This window comes from Cebus imitator, unplaced genomic scaffold, assembly GCF_001604975.1.
Source record: "Cebus imitator isolate Cc_AM_T3 unplaced genomic scaffold, Cebus_imitator-1.0 Scaffold36, whole genome shotgun sequence".
NCBI classification, from domain to species: domain Eukaryota; kingdom Metazoa; phylum Chordata; class Mammalia; order Primates; family Cebidae; genus Cebus; species Cebus imitator.
In genome coordinates, this window is record NW_016107351.1 from 10,086,893 (window position 1) to 10,112,421 (window position 25,529).

The window sequence follows — 25,529 nt, forward strand, 5'->3', positions numbered from 1 at the left end:
TTTGATGGTATATATTAATAATAATTTTAAAAATCACAGAATTGGCAATAACACTCTAAACCTATATGTATGTCTATATTCATTTTCATATTTAATATACTTGTGTTTAATATAGCATATTTAATACACTCATATTACATATATTGTGTTTAACATATGATATTTAATATACCTATCCACATTTATATCCATACCAATCCCATTGGTATCTTTTGAGTTTTTGTTTCAGGCTTTTTAAAACATGTAGAGCAAAGTTTGGGTCTTAGGCTTTTAAGCACAGCGGCTACAAGAAGGGAGATTTTCTTGCTCGGAGAGGGTAAAAAAAGACCAGCAACTTAAACCAGGGGAACTGACCTAAAAGGCTGTGGCACTGGTAAGATTTACTTGGAGTTAGCCAGCTTAAAGGCTTCATACCTAAAGAGAGAAATCAGGCTGAAGTGTTTTTGCTTTGGATCTATCAGATGCAGAGCATTTCAGCAGAAATGTAACAATCGCACAGCAAGCCTTAAAAGATGATCCAAGAGCCTCAGCAGCTGAGATCATGTCAAACAAATGCTATCAGCATCTGGCAAATCTCTGGAATCTGGGCATGAGTATAGACTTTGTGAGTTTCATACTCTACGAGAAAATTCAAAAATAGTTAAAGATTCAAATAAATACCTGACCATTCGATTCTTCTTTCTCTCCTTTCTTTCTCCCTATCTCCTTCCCTCCTCCTTTCCCTTTCTCTCTTTGCACAGGCAATTGGCAATGATCCAGGCACTGTCATAACTCAGCCTTGAGGATACAATGATTTCTTTAAAAATATTATAAATAAGGCATAAGCTCATCCTCAGAGAACTGACATTAGTGGTAAAAATAAATAATTAAACCCTGACAAAATACTGTTAAGAGTTAACAGTATTCATAATAGGTGTTTTATTTTGTACTTTCTTCAAAGTTTTTATGTAAAAATATAAGCTTATATACTATTATTTGATATGAAAATAAAATCAAAATGCATGGGTCAGTAAATAAATTATTTTTAACATGAAAGTGACTGAATTATAGTTTATTTTCACTTACTTCCATGCACTTGAGTAAAATACTGTGGCTTGGCAAATCAATATAAGAGCTTTAGCTCAACTCAGAGAAACACTATCTGTACCATGGTTAAATCATTATAATCCTAATACATGATATACATCTATTAATGCCTTGTATGGGACAGGCATTATGTTATGTATTTAACATAAATATACATGAAGGATTTTACATTTGATTTGTGGAACAATTCCACAGAGTACATGCTATTAATATGTTCATTATTGCAATTAACTAACTGAGGCTTAGAAAGGTTAAATGACTTGTTCAAGGTAACACAGCTAATGAGACCAAAGCTGTCTATCCCTAAGGCCCTCTTCTCTTCTATAAGCAGACTTTTGGTTTTAAAAAGCACACTACAAAATTTAACCCTACTGTAGTCGAGATGATGCCATAGATCATTCTCTATCAGTTCAAATCGTTTCTTTATCAGTTTACAGAAAGGGGCTATTTACTGACTAGCTTTAATATATATATATATAAAATATATATTTTAATATATATGAGAAACATATGAAATTATAATAAATCATATATCATTATATAATGTCATACATTTCATATATAAGAAATGTAATGGATAGCAATTATATTAGTTATTTTATATACTTTTATATATTACATATTTCTTACATGTAAACTATAATGTATATTGTTTTATATATTATACATTTCTTATAAAATTTTTTTTATAAAATATACATTTTATACACACACACACACACACACAAAACACATACACACACACACACACACACACACACACACACTCACACCCACTAAAACCAAGACAAGTTTATTGTAGGAAGTAACTGATTTCAGTTCAAAAATGTGATTTCAGAAAGCTGTCAAGTTCTACTTATCATAGGATGGTTGGCAGAAGACTAAGAGACACGCACATACTCTTTTTTATGTGGGCACACATGTGTACATGCATACTTGCACATGTTTGTTTACACATGTATCTATCAACTGCAAAATCCTAAATTTCCTATATTTTACTTTTAATAAACTTCTTACAGACAAATGGGGGGTAGAAATAAATAGGGAGTTAGAAAACAATGGAGTTACTGATAGAGATAAAGGATCTACTACATTTTAAAGGCTATTCAGTTAATAAGTTGCTGAAATCTATCTGTTTTGAAAGAAAATGTCATTTTATTTCTCTATAATCCTCTCAAATGCATTATATGAACACAGTGTATACAACATAGCAGTTTTTGGAACCAGGTTTATATAGTCTTAACTAATTAAAAATGGTATCTATCTAAATGGTATATAAAAAGGTTCTCTAAGAAAAAAAGTTGAATGACTGTGGAATGTAACTATTGACTGATTTCTGAGAAATAAACTGTGAAGCTCAGAGACGAGCCTCATTTTTTGTTGTAAATACCACAAACAATAATGTTAAAGTGCTGTGTTTGCTTTGAAATAAACTTAAGCTTAATTTGTCTCATAATTCTTTTAAAATAAATTCATTTTTATGCACTTGGGCTAATATTAGAAATGGAAATAGTATTCAATCTGTTCTAAACCATTTTTTAAGCTAGATAATTTCTGGAAACTGCTGACTTTTGTTAGAAAATCTGAAAACAGAAAATTCCTCTCAGTTATCTGTTATGTCCTCCACATTTATTTATGAAATTCAATACAGCTTCATGGCTTTCTTAAACCTCAAAATTCAGCCATCTGTAAACCTCTCTTCTCTGTAATGAATCTTGGAACAAGAAAGAAGAGAAAATATGTTTGAGCTTCCAGAGGAGACTTCTAAAGTCCAGAGCACTAAAGTGCACATACTTGTTTACTCAAGTGAATCAACAAGTCTTTTTCTCAGGTTTTGTTTACTTTTGTGTTTAATCCTGAAAAAATTAATTATCAGTTTCAGAGCCATCATAGGTTCAAAACAATCATTTAAAAGGGAAGAAAAGAAGTTGGTTCAGATAGGCATAGTAACTATGCTTAAAACTGACAATTGAGGGGAACATATTGAAATAATCATAAAGATCATCAGATGAGTGAGCTAAAGTTCTATTTTAGTCTCAGATCATACAGGGAAAAGAACTCCATAATCTAGTTTATTGTACAAATTACAGAAAGTGGACCCCCATCATAGTTAACAATGGTTATAAATTAACATTAAATTATGCTCAATAAATTCTTAAAGGGAAGATCTGTGTAATGAAAAGCAGAGATCTGAGTAATAAATTATAGGAAGATTTTATTCTACATAAAAGAAGTAGGTTATTTAAAATGGGCATAACCAAAGGACTTTATATTGTGTTACCTAGTCACTGCAGCGCCTCTTTTAACAATAGGTTTGGAAGTTAGCTGATACCTCAAGGTTTAGTTCAAGTTTTGGCTACATGGTAACTACTGATGATGTTGCAATAACAGGTTTAATCAACAGACTTAAGTGAACCTTTTGGATATCATTATCATCAATCAGTTATTGATTATTTTTTAATACTCTCATAATGATTTGAAACATGATATCCAGCCTCTAAAAGAAGCTATAATTTCATTGATAGATTTTCTGATTAGTAAATGCCAATATATAGGGAGAGGAACACTTCACTAAGTTATTACAATAGTGAGGAGAAAACCATGTATTATTATCTCCCTCACAAAAGGATTGGAATAAACAGATCTATTCCCTGTGTCTTAAAGACAACAGTATTAAAACAGATGGTAGAATCCACAAGAAAATGATACTTATGATAGAAAGATGCCATGAAATATGCTGCTAAAAACAGAGAGGACAAAACAGTTTTATCTTTTTCCTGTTCTTTTCAGATCATCCATTATTTCTTTTTAAGGTGCTAAATAAATTGTGAATTATCAGTACACATGAAATAGAAATCTCAGTGCATTACTCAGAGTATCACAGAAATTTAGAGCTACAAAGTGGTATCTAGATACCTAGTTCAATGATTTTCAAGTCGAAGTGCACATCAAAATCACAAGACATTATAAATTATCTAGACGCCTGAACTCACCATCTGAATCAGAATTGTAAGCACGTGTATTTTCAAAAGCAACTCCTTGTTTCGAAACAATGAGTTCAGCTCCTACACTTTATGGAAGAAACTAATAAACAAATTAAAAAGTTTAATAATAGGGACTTGCTTATGCATATTTTGGCACTAAAATAAAATGGAAAGGTATGTAGTCTTTAATGTAATAAAATACAGCAATATATAGTAAACCTGTGTGAAGACTATAAAAATTTTTCATTTTATGATTCCAATAAATTGACTAGTTGTCAATCATAGAACAAATTCATGTCAAAGCTAGGCCATCTTCAAATGTTGTCTCTGCTCATTTAAGAATTCTGTCACATTATTATGTATCTGAGAAAATAATGAAAAGTAAATATGCTTTGTCTCTTTTTTTAAAACTACAAAAACTGACTTTTTCCTTTTTCTATGCAGGCATTTTTAGATTGCTCTTTCTGTTTTGAGGATCATGGAACTCTGAAGATCTGTGTCAGATTCTCTGTGTTAATTTCCATCAAATGTGAATTAAACAAATCTTTATGGAGGGGAAGGGTATAAAAGAAATGAAGGCTTTAGTAAGTGGACAGAGAGCAGTTGGATTGATTCCACACTGATGCGGAGTTTGTATTCCTGGAGAGAGAACAGAACCTAGAGGTTTCTGTGGTTCCAAACCTGATATGCTGATGTGACAACTAGGACCTGACAGCTGAATAACTAAGCATCATACCCTTGAAGGCAAGGGTACACAGAAGGTCCTGGGAGCCACATTTGGTATGCAAGGATTGAAATTATATCACAGGATAATGTATTTTTGAAAGGAGCCTGGAGATACCATACAGGTATTTTAGTAGTAGCCAAAATGAACTGTAGCAAGGGCTATTCCCTATTAATTCTGTATTGATTCACCCCCATTGTTTAATCCCAAGGGAAGGAAATGGGCAACTCTCAAATCACTGATATGGATTTTCAACCATATGGTGGGTGAAGGTAAAGGTAGTTTTAATTTTTTTTTTAGAACACATATAAATTCAGTTTGTTTTCTGCATCTGAACAGTTAGGGGAAAAGTTAAACCTGTAGTATACATATATGTATGATATATAGATTGCATACTTGTTTTTTCCACTTTAGTTCTACTGCACTATTTTTGTGTCTCCTGCTGTTATCAAAATTAAGCATTCATTATTCATGTAAGATACAGAGGAAAACAAAAGTAAAATGAGAGGGAAAATACTAATTTGATCATATATATTTAAATGACCAAAGAAATATTTTCAAATACACCTAACAAAGTTATACCAGGGAATGTGTCTTACTATACACATTCTTAACATTTGTATTTTATTACATGCTAGGCATTCCAAAGATTATTTTTTTCCTCCTATTGTTTTCTCAGATTTACTGAACCATAAAGAAAAGAAGAGAAAAAAGCTGGTTCATTGTTACAAAGCACTTCCTACTGTGGATTTGAAGTCTTCTTATTTTCTGCTTTTCATCTAAATTCAACATCATGATGCTGCAATATAACCAAAAGAAAATGCTGTAAATATGAAAATGTTAATTTAAAGCTATACACACACCAGGTTCAAAGAATATGCAAGGCACATGTCAGCGGGATTGCCTGGGTTGATGTGGGCAATCCAACCCATATAACAAGCAGGCCAATGGCTCTTTAGGCAAATGCAAATGCCATAAATCAAATCATCTGCCTGTTATTTAAGATTATTAAATATTCTGCCAAAAAATCCTACTTTGTGCCTTTCTAATTTTCTCTTCCACTACAAAGCCTTCAGCATTTTGTGGTTTTTCATCTACCAACGAGTTAGTAAAAGCAAGTAAATATGAAACGCAAAGAATTATATATGATGCCTATTTCAGGATTTATTTTTAAAACTATGAATTTTTAGCTTTTTGTATGACTTAATATCTTTGTACTATTTTATTATAGAATGCACTGTTTTCCAATAATATACTATTTACTCACACAAAAAGGCAATATTTAACAAGACATTTGTACAATGAAGTGCTAACTCAAAATAACTGCTCAACCTTATATATTCCATAGAAACGACTGGCCTTTTACTGGCTCCTAGGAGATAACCTCTGAGCTTGGAATATCCTAACAGATAATAATGTCTTTGACACCTGAGACCTTACGCTGTGCCAAATAGTTTATGCTCATTACATGTGATTTATGCTCGCAGCCTTTTTTATATGCCTGGGGCTTTGGGCCATGCTGCATCAGCTTGGCCACTGCAGGAGCCAGAGACTGATTAGCTAAGGTCAGTTACACAGGTGCTTCATGTCATCATGGCTGACCTACAATGAAAACTGTAGACAACAAGGCTTATGTGAACTTCCTTGGTTGGTTACACCTTATATACATTGCCCTACATTGTTTCCAAGAAAATATTTTAAGTACTTTTTATGCAACTCCAGTGGGAGAATCCACCTGGAAGACTGTACCTGGTTTCTCTTAGACTTTATCTTATGTGTCTTTCCCTTTGCTAACTTTAATCTGTAACTTTTATTGTAATAAATCCTCACCAAAAGTAAAACAGTTTTTCTGAGTTCTTCCTATACATTATCAAATCTGAGGGTAGTCTTGAGGCCCCAGACACAGTATCTGAAAACTGTGTAATACTTTGAAACTTGTTTAATATTTCAAGCAATCTGCGGTCTCCATAAAACCTTCTCTTGGAAGAATATCACCAGTACAGTGACATTTCTGTTCTCAAAGTTGATATATAACTTAGAGTTAGGAGTTAGATAACTTCAATAGATAACTTCAATATGTAAAAATGTATTTAAACCAGTTAATAAAATGAGAACTTTATCACTTTTTCAACTTTGCTTCTTTCTGCTTTTTTCCCCCATATTCTAACAATTTCTAGAAGTCGAAATCAAGATATTAAACTGATACTAAAGTTAGTTGGAATGGCTTCTTAGTAGCAATTTATAAAATAGACAAATGAGAAAATAATATACTTGGAAGTTCTATTATTTGGCATAACACAGCATCTAAAATTGTACTCCTTGACTTGTCAAATGACTGACTCAGTGTCCCACAGAATATCTGTGGCAGTGTCAGGTCTGGAAGTGGAATATTATGATTACAGGTATGGGGTTCTTTCTTCTGTAATAAACTCATATTATTGCTGAAGTTACTGCTGAAATCCCAGCCTAAAATAAAGCTTAATTACATTATGGATGTGTACATTAGATGATTTACCTGCAAGTAAAAGGAGCTCTGACTTAAGCAATGTTAAACAAGAGGCCATAAATGATCACATGTATTAGGCTCAGAGGTTGGGCAAGCACCTGAGAGGTTCAGTCAAGAGTTCAACAACTGACCAAAGACCATATTTCTTCTATCTGGAAGCTCTGGCTGTTTTCAGGGAATTCATTAGTAATAGACTAACAGTTTATTATATTATTATTTAAACAGTTAATAGTGATAGTCTAACAGACTACACCCCCCATCTTGCTTTAGGGCCTCAAAATGGTAACAGCAACTACGTAAATCCAGATATTAAAAGGTATGGGAGAGGTCACACTTATCTCTTCCTCACATTCTAACAGCACGTAAAGAAACCTTTCTTCAGAAAGAGTGTCTCCCTTGCCTCAGAGACCATCATAGTGTCACATGCCCACTTCTAAAGGAATCCCCAAAAGTAGGATGAGATTAACATGACTGACTTAGATAAACTATCTGACATGGACCAAGACAAAGCATCTAGACAACCACAAATAACTAAAAATTGGCTAGATAACCTCAGGAGCAACTCTGTTTCTGGTCATGGATATGTAAATATGAGTTACAATTATTTCTTTGGTGTCTACAGTTCTTGTGAGAAAAACTAGTTTGCCATAAATGTTCCTTTCATTGTAAAAACAACGTCAGTGCAGACAGTCAGAATATGTGGTGGCTGTTTGTTTTCTAACTTCAAGTATAGTCCTCTTGCAAATATCAATTAGGTAATAAACTATAAGCCTGTATTATTATTGTAGCATTGACTTGTGTTGTCTGTCATTTATTTTCTAAAGCCAGTCAGTGAGTGAGTCCACCTTAGGTAGGTATTTTTATGCCAGGCTTTCTGAGAAATGAGGAGCCAGAGGGTATCCCAAATCAATTGCCTATAGTGTCACAGATCGTTTAAGGCACAATGGCACGTGCCTGTGACAAAGACGATGACAAATGAATATGTACTGAAAGGACAACACCAACAGACAGGTGAAGGAAACTGGAAATATGTAATATGAGATGGAGTTCAGAGTAAAATTTAAGATAATGATAATGAAATATACATGTGAATGTAATGCCACGAGTTGGATAAAAATAGGACATATGTGGATGTAATGCCACGAGTGGGATAAAAATGGGACATACATGGATGTAATGCCACGAGTGGGATAAAAATAGGACATACGTGGATGTAGTGCCACGAGTGGGATAAAAATGGGACACGCGTGGATGTAGTGCCACGAGTGGGATAAAAATGGGACACGCGTGGATGTAATGCCACGAGTGGGATAAAAATGGGACACGCGTGGACGTAATGCCACGAGTGGGATAAAAATGGGACATACGTGGATGTAATGCCACGAGTGGGATAAAAATAGGATATACGTGGATGTAATGCCACAAGTTAGATAAAAATAGGTGGCTGTAAGACTCGCAAGTTCCTTAAGTTTGTTTTCTAACCTTGCGAAGTAAGCATATGTAATACATATACTAACCTATCATACAGACAAAACTTCACTCTATTTGTAGGTAGGGGTTAAATTATATTAGTCCACATTGAAGTATATAAAAGACCAGTGGATACTAACAAGACGCAGTTCTTTGCAGGTAGAATTGTGCTCACAGGCATTCAGGGTGCAGTCACCAATGTCCTGTTCACATCTTACTCCAGCACAGAGTGGACTGTATAAGCAGGAAAAGCCATCAACCACTGCAAACAACAGAAAAGAGAAAACTCTTAACATTTCTTTAACCTCAGTACACGTAATTAGCCTAAAATTCTATAATCTATGCATCTCACTTTTAACCATAGAAAGTGTGATTATATGTAATAATATATTACGCAACCTTCTACAATATTTTTCAAAATAAGCATCTTATTCAGTTCTATTTAACTTTAAAAATAACTTCAATTATTTGAAATAAGGACAATTACAATGGGCATTTCAGTTTCCAAAGCAACAATGAAAGCATCCATTTTTTGTTGTTGTTGTTCTCTGTTTTTGGTGGTACACAGTATATATGATAAAAAGGTTACTATTGTATCATTTAATTCTCCCAGGTTGTTTTAGTTTTAATAAACAAGACCTTCACTGTTCAGTTGTTAAAGTTCTATATATGACAGAATATATTAAAGCGCATTGTGATCTCAAAGTTGATAGTGAGCTACTTACTTAAGCCTTAGTTAAAAAGAGCTTTCACATTTCATCAAAATCTTTTTAAAATCATGATCAAAATTGGTTCTTCATTTTGCCATTAATGACGAAAAAGAATGGGTCTGAAGTATCTCAAGGAAACGGTGACAGTATGAATTGCAGTTGGAGCAGGCACCAATTTATAACTACCTGTCGGCAGTCCCTGAGTTCTTCATTATCCCTGAGATTTACCATGTAATCTATACTGCCATTATGCCTCTGTGCATGTACCTGCTATTACTCTCATTAAATGCTTAGGTCTTCAGTGGCAACAGCATTTTTAATGCACTGTAAGAAATTTATCTAGCTTCTAGATTTCTGCAGCCATGTTTTGTAAAACATGTGTAACTAGGGCCTCTAAGGAGAATGAGGCAGTCATACACATCAACAAGAGATAAGTAAAATACACAAGAATATGCAGCTCCTGAGACAGGATTTGACTTCTGTTTTACCTTTTTTTTTTTAATCTAGAACTTAGTTTTTAACCTCTCACTGAATTCAAATTAATAAACAAATGCAACTGTAAATGAATTAATGTGATAAAATGGTGTCAGTCTGTCCTTCATTCTGTGTTACACATGGTATTTTGTATTTTAACCACATATCATACAATATATAATTAAGACATTGTGGAGTGTCATCAATCATAGCAATATTTAAAATTTCACTTATGATAATTATCTAAGTTTGGATACTGATGTATACTGACAAGTAACAAGCAACTGGAGTCAAATTAACTTTCAGCATTGATGTTACCTGTCCTATGCGGACAAATTATAAATTACATTAAAAACAAATGACAACAAAAGGTAACTTCGAACTAACAAAGTGTCTGGAAACAGATTGTAAAAAAATAAAGTATGCTTTTATTGTCAAGAAATATGTTTCTAACATAGACTAATGTAGACAAGGAATGTTTTTCCAATACTTTATTCTGGAATAAAAATCTAATAAATGGACTATGTGCCAGAAGAGAACCTAGAGGACTAAATTGGATACCAAAGGGAAATTGAATACTGCAAAGAAAAAAAAATTATATATTTAAAACAAAGTAACAAAAAGTAGATGGTTTTTCTCATATCTAATTTAACTATGGGGCTATGTGATAAGCAATAACCATTCCATTGGAAAGACATTTAATACAGTCTTCCTCTTGATTGCTGCTGTTGTTTTTTAACAGAAAATCTAGTCACTGTGAAATGAAGCATTGGGAAGGGAAGAGCATGATCCCTTTAAATGATACAGAAGGGGGAAGGGAAGTGTTTAAATGATAACAGAAGGAGGAAGGGTAGAAGAGGGCGTGGTCCCAGCTAGGGCTCCACCCCAAGCACCTAGGTGAGGACAGGCAATCCTGCCTTCCTGCCCCTGAAGGTTCCATTTCTCAAGACCACTCTGGCCTGCCCTGTACCCATCCTGTGCCTATAAAACCCCAAGACTCTAGCAGGCAGACACACAAGTGGCTGGATATCTTTAGGAACAAGACAGGGGCAGCTGGACCGCACATCAGCAAAGAAACTCACAGATGGCTGGATGTTTAGAGGAACACACCGATACGCCCCTGCATGCTGGCAGGCCACCGAGCAGCAGAAGGATGTGGAGTTTTGCCAGGGGAGTCGGAGGAGAGCCCAAGCCGCTGAGCAGCCCGGCTCCAAGGGAAAACCATCTCCCTTCTGGCTCCCATGGCTGAGAGCTACTTCCACTCAGTACAACCTTGCACTCATTCTCCAAGCCCAGGTGTGATCCGATTCTTCCGGTACACCAAGGCAAGAACCCGGGATATGGAAAGCCTTCTGTCCTTGTGACAAGGCGGAGGGTCTAATCGAGCTGGTTAACACAAGCCGCCTAAAGATGGCAAAACCAAACCAACAAAACCGAAGTAGCATCCTGCAACACACGCCCACTGTGGCTTCGGGAAGTGTAAACTTTAACCCCTACAAACTGCCTTGGAGTGGGAGCCCCCCATCCTGCCCATCTATATGCTCCCCTAAAGGTATGAGCAATGGGGCACTGAAGAAGCGAGCCACTCCCCCTGTCACATGCACTGCAATGGAGACAAAGGAACCTTTCCTATTTCGGCTGTATTGGCATTCGTCTGTGTTTCTAAATATTTCACACTATTTTGAAGTCAAATTTTCTTAAAATAGGCCTTCTATGAATCTGGATGTATTATTCATTTCACCCTTAAGTATGTACCAGACCTCATATATACTGGTTGTACTGAATGAAAGTTTGAGATATGATCAAACTTTTTGGTGAAATGTATAGAGGTGTTTTCAAACTGTAACAATAGGCTGGGCGTGGTAGCTCACCCCTGTAATTCCAACAGTTTGGGAGGCTGAGGTGGGCAGATCATTTGACATCAGGAGTTCGAGACTAGCCTGACCAACATGGTGAAACCCCATCCTTACCAAAAATATTAAAAAAAAAAGCCAGACATGGTGGCACATAACTATAGTAGCAGCTACTCGGGAGGCTGAGGGAGGAGAATTGCTTGAACCCAGGAGACAGAGGTTGCAATGACCCGAGATTGCACCACTGCACTCCAGCCTGAGAGACAAGGTGAGACTCCATCTCAAAAACAAAACAAAACAAAACAAAAAACTGTAACAAGAAAATTGTGAACAACCATACAATGATGTTTAAGATTTACAGACTCACACACACACAAACACATATATATAGTGATTTCTCATATATAGTCCTGTAATATATACTATTGAAATGGCAGAGTTCCCCGATACCCCTTACAGGACATGTGACAGAGGTGTGTGGCTGGCTTATACAGTTGCTGGAGCCGCTAAAACCCCTTGCAGGAGGGGGAGCATGCAGATACGCAGGTGCAGAGGCCAGGGTGAGTGCTTTGGGTTCTGGACCTGTGGTAGTGTCTAGGGGTAGGTTTCTGAAACCCCAGCGTTACAATGCTCAGATGGCTTCAAGGATTAACCAGCTCAATTGACCCTCTTTCTGTATCATCAGCTCTTTCCCAGCATCTGGGAAGATTCACATGAATGAGAGGTCTTTGTGAGTGGCAGAGGTGGCTCAGAGCAGGATAGATGGGAAGGTGAAATTTGGAGATGGAGAGGGAAGGTAATCTTCCCCTGGAGTTGGGATAGACAGTGGCCAAACTCCTCTCTGACCACTCCCAGCTGAACTCCTCTTAGTAGTCAGATGTTTCTCCCTCTTCTTTCTCTGCCGTGTTGTTCTGCGGTTTGTCTACTTGACTTATCTCCTCATCTTCTGGTTTGCTCTGGAACCTGGGGTTCAGGGTTTATATGGGTATGGAATAGGGAGAATGGCAGGCCAAAAAACAACTTTTTGGGCACAAAAATAGGAATTCCTGTTCTCATTTACAGCCACAGGTATCCAGGCTTGAGGATGCGGACTTTGCCAGGAAACTACCTTCTTCTACCCATTGCTTCCCCATCTTCTGTCCATATCACGATAAACCAGAATTCAGGAAGTTTAGCTTCCCAAACTATTTTATTTTAGAGAAAGTGTTAAGAATCTAATGTCTTAGTTTCATTCTGATAACATTCTACATGTGTGATCTAAATTTTAATAAATATTTTCATTCCCTGGTAGCTGAATATAATTGTGTCAGCTCCAAAATATATTATGAATAATTATATCATAAAATACATTAATATATTATTCAAATTTACAATTTCCATATTATGGTATCCAAATTTTAACAGGTAGTATGGCATTATAAATAACTTGTTTAGAAATTGCATTTTCTTATGTTAGAATAAATTATACATTAAAATGTTTTCAAAGAACTTCTAAAAATCAAATATAATATGCTGTTAGTCAATGTAAATAATTTAAATTAAAGCTGTCTATATGTAATCATTATTTTAGGACTGCCTAGGTATTTAAAAAGCAAAAAATCTCTAACTTCTCTCTCAGCCATGTGATACGTAAAAAAGCTATGAATCTTTTTTAAGTATCATTCCTCACCAGACACACAGAGCTCTGAAATGAAACAATACTAATATTTCAAGGTAATTGGAGAAATTCAGAAATTTTAAAAAAACAATATTTGAACTGCCAAAGTCTGGAACAAAAATAATAGCAATGGTGACTTATATCAAGAGTAGGAAAAAGATGGCACAGAGTCCACAGACCTGTTTTTGCTTAGCTGGCACAATGTTAGAAAATTAACATTATATTAGTATCTATACAGATATTTCAGTTTGCTAAGGCCCCACTACTACCCGTTGTTTTATATCTGGGTTGCTTCACCCAACTTACAACATTCAATTGCCTTAATATTGACTTGTATTTGCAGAGCACTGGTTTTAAGAAACTTTTTTTTTTTTTTGAGGAGAGGAAACATCATATTCAGAAAATACAAAGTGAGGAAAAGAGAAAAAGCAGGAACTGGAAAGTATACAACTTAGATGTGAGACCCCTGATTTCTAAGACATCCTAATATTTCTCTTTTATGATCTATTTGATTTCAGCCTCTATTTGTGTTCTTTTCAAGTCAAGTGAGCAAGTATCTGTGGAGTTTATTATGAGTATTCAGCCATTTTATTTTTATTTTTATTTGTTTTTTTTTTTGAGAAAAAAAGGTAAAAGAATTTTTTTAAAGGAAAAAAGAAAAAGAAAGAAAGAAAGAAAAAAGAATGAAGAAGAGGAAGAAAGAGGAAGAGGAAGAGGGAGAGAGAACGGGAGTATTGCTTTATTGCCCAGGCTAAAATGCAGTCTAAAAATGGGTATTGAAAACCTCTTTTATGTCAATCTTAATAATGGAGACAGGAAAAAAAAATGAGGTAAGAAAATAACAAACAAGCAGCCAACCAATATTTCATTTAAACCTATGAGTAGGTGTGATGTGGTACTGATAAGAATGTACATTTTGTGTATTTAAAGTGGAGAGTTCTATAAATGTTTATTAAGTTTACTTGTTCCAGATCTGAGTTCAAGTCCTGGATATCCTTGTTAATTTTCTGTCTCATTGATCTAATATTGATGTTCAAGTCTCCCACTATTATTGTGTGGGAGTCTAAGTCTCTTTATAAGTCTTATGTATCTGGGTGTTCCTGTGTTGGGTGCGTATATATTTAGGATTGTTAGCTTTTCTTGTTGCATTGATCCTTTTATCATTATATAATGTCCTTCTTTTGATCTTTGCTGCTTTAAAGCCTATTTTATCAGAGGCAAGAATTGCCACTCCTGCTTTTTATTTATTTATTTATTTTTGCTTTCATTCGGTTGGTAAATCTTTCTCTATCCCTTTGTTTTGAGTCTTTGTGTATCCTTGCATGTCAGATGAGTCTGGATGCAGCATACCAATGGGTTTTGGCTGTGTCTTTTGATTGGGGGATTTAATCGATTTAAGTTTAGGATTAATAATAATATATGTGAGTTTAATACTGCCATTCGATGTTAGCTGGCTGTTTTGCCCATTAATTGATGTAAATTCTTCATTATGTTGATTCTCTTTACTTTTTGGTATATTTTTGGAAAGAAACAAATTTTAAAGTGGAGTTAAATCATACTATGTCTAAACAAAAAGACAATAACTTAACTTTCTATTGAAATTAATGTTATTTCATTTTCCTGCGACTCAACAAAATTACCAATTTTAGTCATATTGTTCTACAGAAAAGTCCATGTTTCAATCCTACTTTTCTCTCTTTCCTTCTTTTCTACTGTTTCCTCCATAAATTTATATTTTTTAGGAATAAAACTTTCACTAGAAAGAATTTCTACTTTCCTTCTTTTCTATGTTTTCCTCCTGAATTTCTATTTTTTAGGAATATAAATTTCAGTAGAAAGAAGTGTGTGTGTGTGTGTGTGTGTGTGTGTGTGTGTGTGTGTGTGATATATAAAATAGATAGGCTAAACTAATGTTACTTTAAATATTGTAAATAATGCCTTCTCATGCCTAAGGGTGGATGTTTTTAAAAATTCTACCATTTCAAATAAAATTTAAAAGGTTAATTCTGACACTAAAAAGGAAAAGTCACATTTCATTAAATTTCCTCATTTGCTGCATTTGTGACTCATAAAAATACAAATGAATTTGTCAGAAATTGGGGGTATTTAGTGAAGATAACTGACATTGACCTTGTTCAAACCAGGCTAAAGTCAGTAAATAGTCATGGTTTTATCCTGAAGTCTTCCATCATGATGTCAGGTTCTACAGTGGACTGCTCTACTATAATTGCAGCCACTGAAGGAATCACTGTCATAGCAATATCCACACAGGCAAGGGCTGGACTGCACTCACTGACATTGATCTCACAGCGTGGACCTGCAAAGCTGGCACACTGGCACTGGAACTCAAGGGGAAACATTTCCAAATCCATTTTCTCTTTGCACACAGCTCCATTCTCACAAGGATTACCAGCTTCACAAGGCCCAGATTCACAGTGAGAACTTGGAAAAGAAAGAATCACAGTGCCAGTGCTTATCGAATGAACCAATTCCTGCAACTGCTGTCATTTACCTGGCATATTTCAGCATAAATGCATCCAACTTATTCTCTATTCTCTTCGTTGTGACTCTCTCTTCCCCTCAATATTACAATTTAAGACAGAAACATTATGATTTCTATGCTTCATCTAACAAAGTACCAGTGGGTAGCAATAAGTGACAGCATTAAAATTTTTTTTTTTTAATCCACACTTCCCACTTCTTGTTCAACAGTGTTCTCTGAAGACATTGCAATTAAGAAAGTAGATTATTAATGACTCGATGCTCCCTGGGTTTTCTTTCTGGTACCCTGGAGGTTGCTGTCATTGCAAACTTTGTTTGATAGGTTTGTTGCTATTCTCAAAACAAGTAAGTGATGGGAAAAGAGCATTGTAATAAGTATCTAATCTTAATAGGAATAGTTCAGTCTTGAAAATTTTTTATATTTTATTCAGAAAATGTAATTGCATAAAGTGATTGCCATTGTGTGAAATGTACACAACTATTTAAGACAAGAAATAGGATGGTGTGATTCAAGAGAAACAATATCACACAAAAAGCAAAGTATAAGCGGCACAAACTTTTCCAACAAGCAAAATTATTATTTGGGTGTCAGTTTGCAAGATGTAGTAAAAATATTTAGATATTAGCTATTTGGAAAGTATTTAAAAATACTGCCACTTATTCACTAAAATGTATAGCATACAGGTAGAAACATAGGTTCTAAAAATGCCTGGCTGAATAATTTAAAGCAGAAAAGATATGGTCATCATTAAGTCCTTGAACTACTTGGGTTTTCTGAGGAATTTCACAACTACAGGAATAAGGGTGTAACACAAAGACTTAGGATAAGGGATAAAGTTTTCAAAGTTGAGAAGTACAGCAGTAGTTTGAAAAATTCAGAAACATCAGGGTCCCTGTGATTCTCCCAATTCTGACCACAAGAAAAACAGTAATAGGGCCTGCCTAGAAGCTGCTGAGGATATCAACAATGTGTACAATGAAGGCACAAATGGATATCATTAGCGTCCATGAAATAAGAGCAATAAAAACTGTACCAAAATGGAGATACTCAGGACTTCAATTTCCTAGTACAGCCAAAAAAAAAAAAAAAAAAAAAAAAAAAAAAAAAAAAAAAAAAAAAAAAAAAAAAAAAAAAAAAAAAAAAAAAAAAAAAAAAAAANAAAAAAAAAAAAAAAAAAAAAAAAAAAAAAAAAAAAAAAAAAAAAAAAAAAAAAAAAAAAAAAAAAAAAAAAAAAAAAAAAAAAAAAAAAGTGAAAATACAAGACTACTTCCCAAGAAAATAAAAATTAAAAATTCCTTCAATTAAAAAAAAAAATCCATTAAGTGGCTACTTTTTGCAAGAACTATGCTTAGTAGTAAGGAGAATTCAAATAGAAACATGTTTTTGTTTTTTTTTTCTTAAACTATGAGATTGAAACGTATTGCAAGTAATACATTTCTGGATACTATTTTATCATAATCACAGTTTTTTTTGTGAAATAAGGGAAATTGCATTGAACAAACATCTTCTACTCAAGCATAGAAAATGAATTGTCCTTAATGAAAAGTTCTCATGCATTCCCTTTCTTTCTAGTTACCTACTGCTAAATATTTAGTTGTGACAATAGGTGTTTTGCTTTGCTAGTGGGAAGTTAATTTAGCTGTTGCTTTGTAAATAATTTTTCATAATTATGTAGCTGAACAATTTGAGAAAATACTTATGATACTCTCTTTTGCAGAAGACACATGAATTCACTGTAACCCCGTATCATGTTGATTTGTAAATGAATTCATTATACTAATATGTAATGAGGGCTTAGTATGTAGCAAGCACTGAGCTAGATGCAGGAGGTAGGGGAAAAGTGTTTAAAAGAACAATGAGGGGTTCAAATAGGCAAGTAAATAAACGCTATAATTGGTAAACATGGTCAGTTTCTTGTGGTAAGGAGTCACTGTGTGGGTTTAATTCCAATATGGTGTCCAAGATCCCCACCACTAGTGTACACACCCTACAAAACTGCCTCACTTTACATGTGGGAGAGGCTGGATGCAGTGGCTCACAACTGTATTCCCAGAACTTTGGGAAGCCAAGACCGGAGGATTGCTTGATGCCAGAAGTTTGAGACTAGCCTCAGCAACAAAGCAAGATCCCTAGAGGTAGTGAAGAGGTGGTGATGCACACCTATAGTCCCGGCTACTACTTGGGAGGCTAAGTTGGAAGGATCCCTTGAGCTTGGGAAGTCAAGGCTGCTGAGAGCTGTGATTGAGCCACGGCACTCCAGCCTGGGCAACAAAGTGAGACCCCTCTCTCAAATAAATAAATAAATGTTATTGACATTTGTGAATATGACAGAAGGTCACTCCATAATTATTTACTTTATATGGAAGAAAAGATTGTGGATATAATTGTGTTTCAGAATCATAAGGGAGTCCGTCCGAAGAGACATTATTATCTTAAGTAGGCCTGACTAAATTAGGTGAGACATTAAATCAGAGGCATTATCCTACTTGCCTTAAAGAAGCAAATGAAAGCTGCATTTTATAAAGTGCTATGAGACACGGATGGCATGTGATCTGTAGGAACTGAGAAAGCCAGTAAGGAAGAAAGACCAGAGTTTTAGAACCACAATGAACTAAATTCTACCAACAGCCAGTGAGCTTGGAAGAGGAACTTGGGCCTTAGATTAGCTCACAGTCCTGGCCAACCCTTTGATTTTAGTCTTGTGAGACCATGTACAGAGACAGTTAAGCCATTCACAAATTTCTGAGTTGCATAAATTGTGAAATAAAAAAATGTGACTTACTTTAAATCTATAAGCTTGTGGTAAATTGTTAGTACAGAAAACTAATACAGTCAATTGTAAGGGCAACTAAGACATCTTAAGTGCTATTGAAAAGCTTACTGATATTTGGAGTGAGTCCTAAGGAATCATCACACATTATCTAGGTTAGGCATGTGGGATACAGAAGGGATGGGCAGAACTTTCTAGAAAAATGAGGGCCAGAAGGTGAGAAAATTCAGGAGACTGAAAACAAATCATTATGAATGGAACACAAAGTGCAGGGAAGGAGATGCATTACCACATTTAATACACTATGATATGCCACCGATTTCAAGGGAGTTTATTTTATGTGCCTTTAAAGGTAGTATGGTAGAAAGAAAGAGGCCCTCCCACTGCCTTCACTACTTCCCCTTTGAGGATATCCAGCTCCTAATTCTTGAAACCTGTGAGTGCTATCTGACAAGAATTTACAGATGTGATTAAGTTGAGGATTTTGATATGGTAAACTTATCCTGCTTTAGCTAGGTGGGCTCTGAATGTAATCATAAGTGTCTTCCAAGGGTCTTCATAACAGGGAGGCAAGAAGTTTAGAGGAGGAAGGAGACAGGAAGAGAAAAGCTGGAGTTTGGATTGATGCAAGGAATGGGTTGTGAGCTCAGAAACATAGGCAGCCTTTAGAATCTGGTAAAGGCAAGGAAAAAGAAGTCTTCAGAAGGAAGACAACCCTGCAACACCTCATTTTAGACTCTGACCTCCAAATATATCAAATAATAAACTTGTGTAGTTTTCAGTTTGTAACAATTACTTACAGCCCTCATGGGAAACTAATAAAGAGCAAAAGCTGCCAGTTAAATTCTGATAAAGTGATCAGGGCATCATTATTGTGAAAAACTCATCCCAATTTCAAAGATGCTTGTGTTATTAAGTGATGTGTTAGTTACCACACTAGTATGTGATGAAAATAGGGATGTGTTAAATGAAATTCACTAATTTGAAATAACATCTCCCATAAGTTGGGACAAGATCCTAATAACATCTCATAGGTTAGGACAGATCCTAAAAGGCTTTACGATCTATAGAACTTGAACCTGGTACACATTGAGAAACTGTTGAAAGCTTTCCTAAAATAGCACTAAAGTATGGTTGGTCTCTTTACAGAGAATCACATTGCATTGTATTTCTTACTTAAAAAATATATATATATATATATATAATGCTTATTTCTTTGAAGTTTTACTTTGCTAAAAACTATATTCTCTTAAATGAATGTTAAGAAGTTAAGGTAATACATATTTTGTTTGCATACATATTCAGTAGGAAAAATTTAAAACCTGTTTTTATTAGTTTTTTTTTTTTTTTACAACTCAGAAAATCAAAGTTGCTGAGGATTACCCTGAAATTGTATTCAAAGTAGAAATATACATTCACCTAAACTATATCTTTCCTCTAATTGAAATTTACATCAATCAAATTAATACATTACTTTCAAGTGCATTAATGACTTTTGATATGAAGCCTATTATGATAAACTTCATATGTTTATATGTTAAACTTCTTAAAGAACACTGCTGTTTTAAGAGCTCAAAGTGGATATAGATATTTACAAAAATGTCAAAATGCTATGCATGTCTTCATATGGGTCAAGTAGTTTGAATCTGACTTTCTGATGATTTAGATAAACTTAAAAGATGCTGTTTAAAATGCTTAAAGTGATATCAAAATTCAGTTATTTAGAGAAACAAAGGTTAAAAAGTGAGTGAATACCAGGGTAGAGACAATGTTTCTGTGCAGGAGGTGTCCCATAGGATGTATAAATCACAGAAAACTTTACTGGAATCTACCACAAAGGTAAGTAAAGTAGAATTAAGTCATGCAATTTCTATACTCTGCAACAAAAACATGAAAAGATTAGACTGGACAGTATAAATTCTGTTTCTGCCACAATATCAAAGGACATAGCAGGCAAACAGTTCTTTATGTAGCATACCTCACATATTAAAGATGAGTTCGAGGTATCTTTGTATTTTTATAAAACTCATTATTCACATGCTAAAGTTCTAAGAAAAGACAGTCTTTTTTACTAAACAGAGGATCTAGCTAACATTTTTTATCTTTAAGGGACATTAATGGTAGATATTTTGTGCATTGTAAAAGACCAGAGATGGCTGCTGTAATCTATCATCCAGAAATTTTAGGTAAACCAATAAAATCGGAGCGATGATTTTATGGGGAGGCACAATTTTCCCTCTCCCTATCCCATTCCCTTCCAGCTTCCTAGCCCCTCTTTAGTTTGGACAAATTTCTTCTCAAATCTAGCACTGATCATTGAGACAGAAAGCAACAGAAGTAACTCCACTTTCCCCATAACATTTAGAAATAATATGCTAATGACAAATGCTATAGATGCATTTTACAAATATTGTCATAAATTTGAATATACTAATTTTATTTATTTTACTCTGAGAAAGCAAATTGCCTTTCCAGGTTGAATGCAAACATATTAATTATTTTCAACTTTTTAATTTACTCTTCTAAAGAATTTTTATTGTTTTAAAAAGCATACCTTCAAGTATGAATAAAACATTAATATTCATATTCATGTATGTTCTTTCCTAACTTGATTAAATAGCAAATGAAATTATTTTTATTACTTCTTCCTGTAAGTATAATCTTTTGTGAGTAATTAAAGTGAGAGTCAATGAAGCAGCCCCCACCCAACGTCCACCCAATATCAGCTAAGCTAACTTTTTATGCTCAATAGAAAAACACCATGCATAATCTGTGCATGGTGTTTTTCTATTGAGCATAAAAAGTTTTATGGAACACCAAAATCAGACAAGGTCTCTCTGTGCTCATTAAGAAACAAAATAAAAATAATACCACTCCACACTCATATCTGAACATAGACAAAAACAACAAAGCTGTCTAAATCACAAAATGGATAACATTCATGTTTCCTATCTCTTCTTTAGTTTTTTTTTTTTTCTTCCAATTACAGCTTTTGCTGGATCTGTTTCTTCCGCTTCTTAGACAACAATTTTTAAAATACTCCACTTTGTAACTCTCAGTGATCAATCTTCCTGGAACCACCTCCAGAGTCACTAAATCCAAGCCTGAATCTCAAACCTCTGTTGAAACCTTCTCAACAAAATGCTCCGAAATTCCTCATGGTGTGCTGTTTCTTCATTGTATGGAGCCAATAAACTCAAATTTGTCTCATGACAGGTAAATTTCTGGTGGTCTTTGACTGGAGAATGCCAATAAAGATACTTCTACTTTGGACTACAAATAAGAGAGCACTTATGTCTATTTTTCTGTGATCGAAAAAAAACATGTACTGTATTCCCATAGATGTATAACGTTATGTAGGTATTAGAGTGCTAAGGTAACCATATCAAAGTACCACACACTGGTTGGCTTAAGCAACAGGCATTTAGTGTTTGACAATTCTGGAAGTTGTCCATGATCAAGGTTTTGGCAGGGTCGGTTCTTCTGAGGGCTGTGAGAGAGAATGTGTTCCATGCCTCTCCTCTAGCTTCCTGTGTTTTGCTGGCAATCTTTGGCATCCTGTAGTTGTAGAAGCATCACCCTGATCTCTACCTTTATCTTCACATGGAGGTCTCTCTCAGTGTATGTCTGTGTCTAAATTTTCCCTTTTGTTAAGGACACCAGTTATATTGGATTAAGGGCCCACCTATTCCAGCATATCCTCATTCTAATTTAACTAATTACATCTGAAGTGATCCTATTTCCAAATAAGGTCACGTTATTACAATAAGGTACTGAGTGATTAGTAAAACAACATAATTTTGGGAGGACACAACAAATAACAATGTGTTGTGATGTGAATGAGGCATAAGAGGTTTTTTGTTTGTTGGTTGGTTTTTATTTTTATTTTTTTTTTTTTGCTTAAAAGCTTTTATAAAAAACAATTTGTTCTTCTGATGGTTCTCTACTAAAACAGTCTCATTGAGGACATGTCTTCTCTAAAGTTACCTTTAATAAAGCCTGTATGCACACCCTGTATGTATATGTTTGCTATTTGTTTAATAGTTCTGAATTTTTGTTGTTGTTGCTTAAATATAGCCAAATTGTACTTTTTGCAATCTTAGCTTAAATAACATTTTAAAAATCATAGGTACAAAAAATTGACCTTACTATATGATATCAGTTTGGATTCTAGGAATAAAAATAAAGCTTATAAGATTATCTCAATGAACACAAAATTGAGAACAGAATAAGTAGCATAAGTATAGAATAACAAGAAAAACTGGGTGTCTTATTTTTTATCAATCTGATTATTTCACCACTGGGATTTTATTTCTGGGTACCACATACTTCAAGATAAACTAGTTGATAACATTTTCAGTCTAATAGGAAAAAAATTAATTCTTTACATTAAAACTTTTATGGATCTAGGTACTCCTACAGAAGCACAGACTAAACATCCTTATTCTTTTTACATTTTTTCTCACTTACGTTTCTAAAAATATTTAATTGAACGTCATATCTTTTAACCCACTCTCACTGCCACTTTTTTTTTTTTTTTAGAGACAGAGTTTCGTGCTTGTTACACAGGCTGGAGTGCAATGGTGTGATCTCGGCTCACTACAACCTCTGCCTCCTGGGTTCAGGCAATTCTCCTCCCTTAGCCTTCTGAGTAGCTGGGATTACAGGCATGTGCCACCATGCTCAGCTAATTTTTTTTTGTATTTTTAGTAGATACGAGGTTTCACCATGTTGACCAGGATGGTCTCGATCTCTTGACCTCGTGATCCAGCCGCCTCGGCCTCCCAAAGTGCTGGGATTACAGGCGTGAGCCACTGCGCCCGGCCTCACTGCCACTTTTAATGTCCTTGTCCTGTTAATTTTTGTCGTATCTATTTTACCAAAATGTAGCCATCCACTCAAGATAGTGTGTGGCTAACAATGTGAACACAACATTCTAAAGAGCTTGGAGGGAGGGAGAGAATGTACAATAGAGGGATGGAGAGAATAGAGAGAGATGTTTTATCAAACTTTTTATGCTCTATTGAAATTGTTAACATTAATTTGAAAAAATTATCTTAAGATGCTTAATTGTCACTCCAGGAAAAACACTGGGAACATAACTAAAATCAACATGGGCAAGGAAATAACAAAAAAAATGAAAACTGCACACTAAAAATATATGTTTTTATACAGAAAGACAATAATGGAAGACAATGGGGGGGAATATAAAACACATAGAACAAAATAACAAAATAACAGGCATTAATCCTACATATTCAGTAATTTTACTAAGCAAGAGAAGTCAGTCACCAAAGACCACATGTGTGATTCCATTTATATTACATGTCCAGAATAGGAAAATCTATAAAGAATAAAAGTAGATTAGTAGGGAGAGAGGACTGTTAATGGGTCTGGCTTTTATTCTGGTGGTGGTGAAATATTATTAGATTACAATGATGATGGTTGCACAAGTTTGTGAATATGCTAAAATCCACTGAATTGTTTACTTTCAGTAAATTTTATACATCATATCTCAACTGAATATTAAATTATATCTCAATAAAGCTATTAAAATTTAGGAGGTTAATATTCTAACTATATTATCTGAGGTCACTGTTACATCTTGTTTGGTCTCAGTTACCTTATTTATTGCCTGTATATGAAGAAGATTAGATACCATAGGCAATAAAAAAAAATCCAACTGAATTTCCAAGTAATTACTTTTCTGCACCACTGGAGCAGATATAATACTCTAAATATAAGGAGATTCTGAATTTCAAAAGCCAGCCTTTGAGAGAGAAAAATTATTGAAATTGTTTTTATTGTGGGTTTTTTTGTGTTTTTGTTGCTGTTGAAATGGTGATGATAGTGGATTTCCTGCCATTGAAATATGTTAATTCAAAAGAATAAAAATGGGAAAAGGAGTAGGAAAAAATGTATAGTTCCCACTATTTGCCACAAGAAAAAGGACGAGAATTTTTTTTAATAGCCTCTCTTTTATAGTTACACCATTCAGTTTTGAAATTAGTTGAATCAGCACAAGGGGACACAAATTCCTCAATCTGCCAAAGAAAGAGGAGACTGGGGTTTGTTTGCAGCATGAACTCACAAGAGCAGTCTTACAGAAAACTATGCACCTGTAGTGCAGGGCAACAATAAGGTAGGAACGGCATTAGGGTAGTTCAACAGGGATAGACATTGGTGTAACCTGCTCCTGCATATACCACAACATATTAAGCTATGTCCCTAGTCTTCTCAGTTTTTCCCTTTCAAAAAGATAAGACAATTCCTATAAGTTTTTTTTGGAATGAGTGTGCTGACTGACAAATTTTCTAGGGTGAATTTCTTCGGGGAAGAATGCAATGACAGTCTATCAGAGGTCTGAATGGTTGAAGCCCCAAGCTTGATAACCAAGAAGATGAAGTGTAAATTCAGCAGCAGTGAAAGCTAAAGTGATAACAGAAGAGCAGAGGGGTGAAGTGAGCTTCAGAGCACGAGAAAAACATCTTACAATTACCAAGTAAAGAGAAAAGGCTACAGTTTACATTACACTTGGTCGTGTAGCAGAGGATACTATCATGGCAGAAGCAGGCCAACAGACCAACTACTATGAGAAATCTTGACAGAAGCCAGGGAAACTCAGTTACAAAACAAAACTAAAACTTTTCTTCAAGCCGTTATATTACATAAACCACTTCCAAACCCAGACAGCATGGTGAAAAAAAAAAAATCAAAGGAAGGAAGGAACAAACTTTCTTCAAAATACAAACTATTAACACAAAAGAAGTTATCATTTACCTGGAAAAAACC

General features: G+C 34.7%; 1 protein-coding gene across 1 annotated transcript in view; it reads right to left on the reverse strand.

Annotated features, from left to right (window-relative positions):
* The window catches only part of LOC108301579 (eyes shut homolog), a 1,388,593-nt gene that overhangs the window by 1,283,790 nt on the left and 79,274 nt on the right, over window positions 1-25,529 (reverse strand). The window contains exon 3 of the mRNA XM_017524691.2: window positions 8,911-9,032. Within this exon, the coding sequence (XP_017380180.2) occupies window positions 8,911-9,032 (122 nt within the window). The remainder of the gene's footprint in view (window positions 1-8,910; window positions 9,033-25,529) is intronic.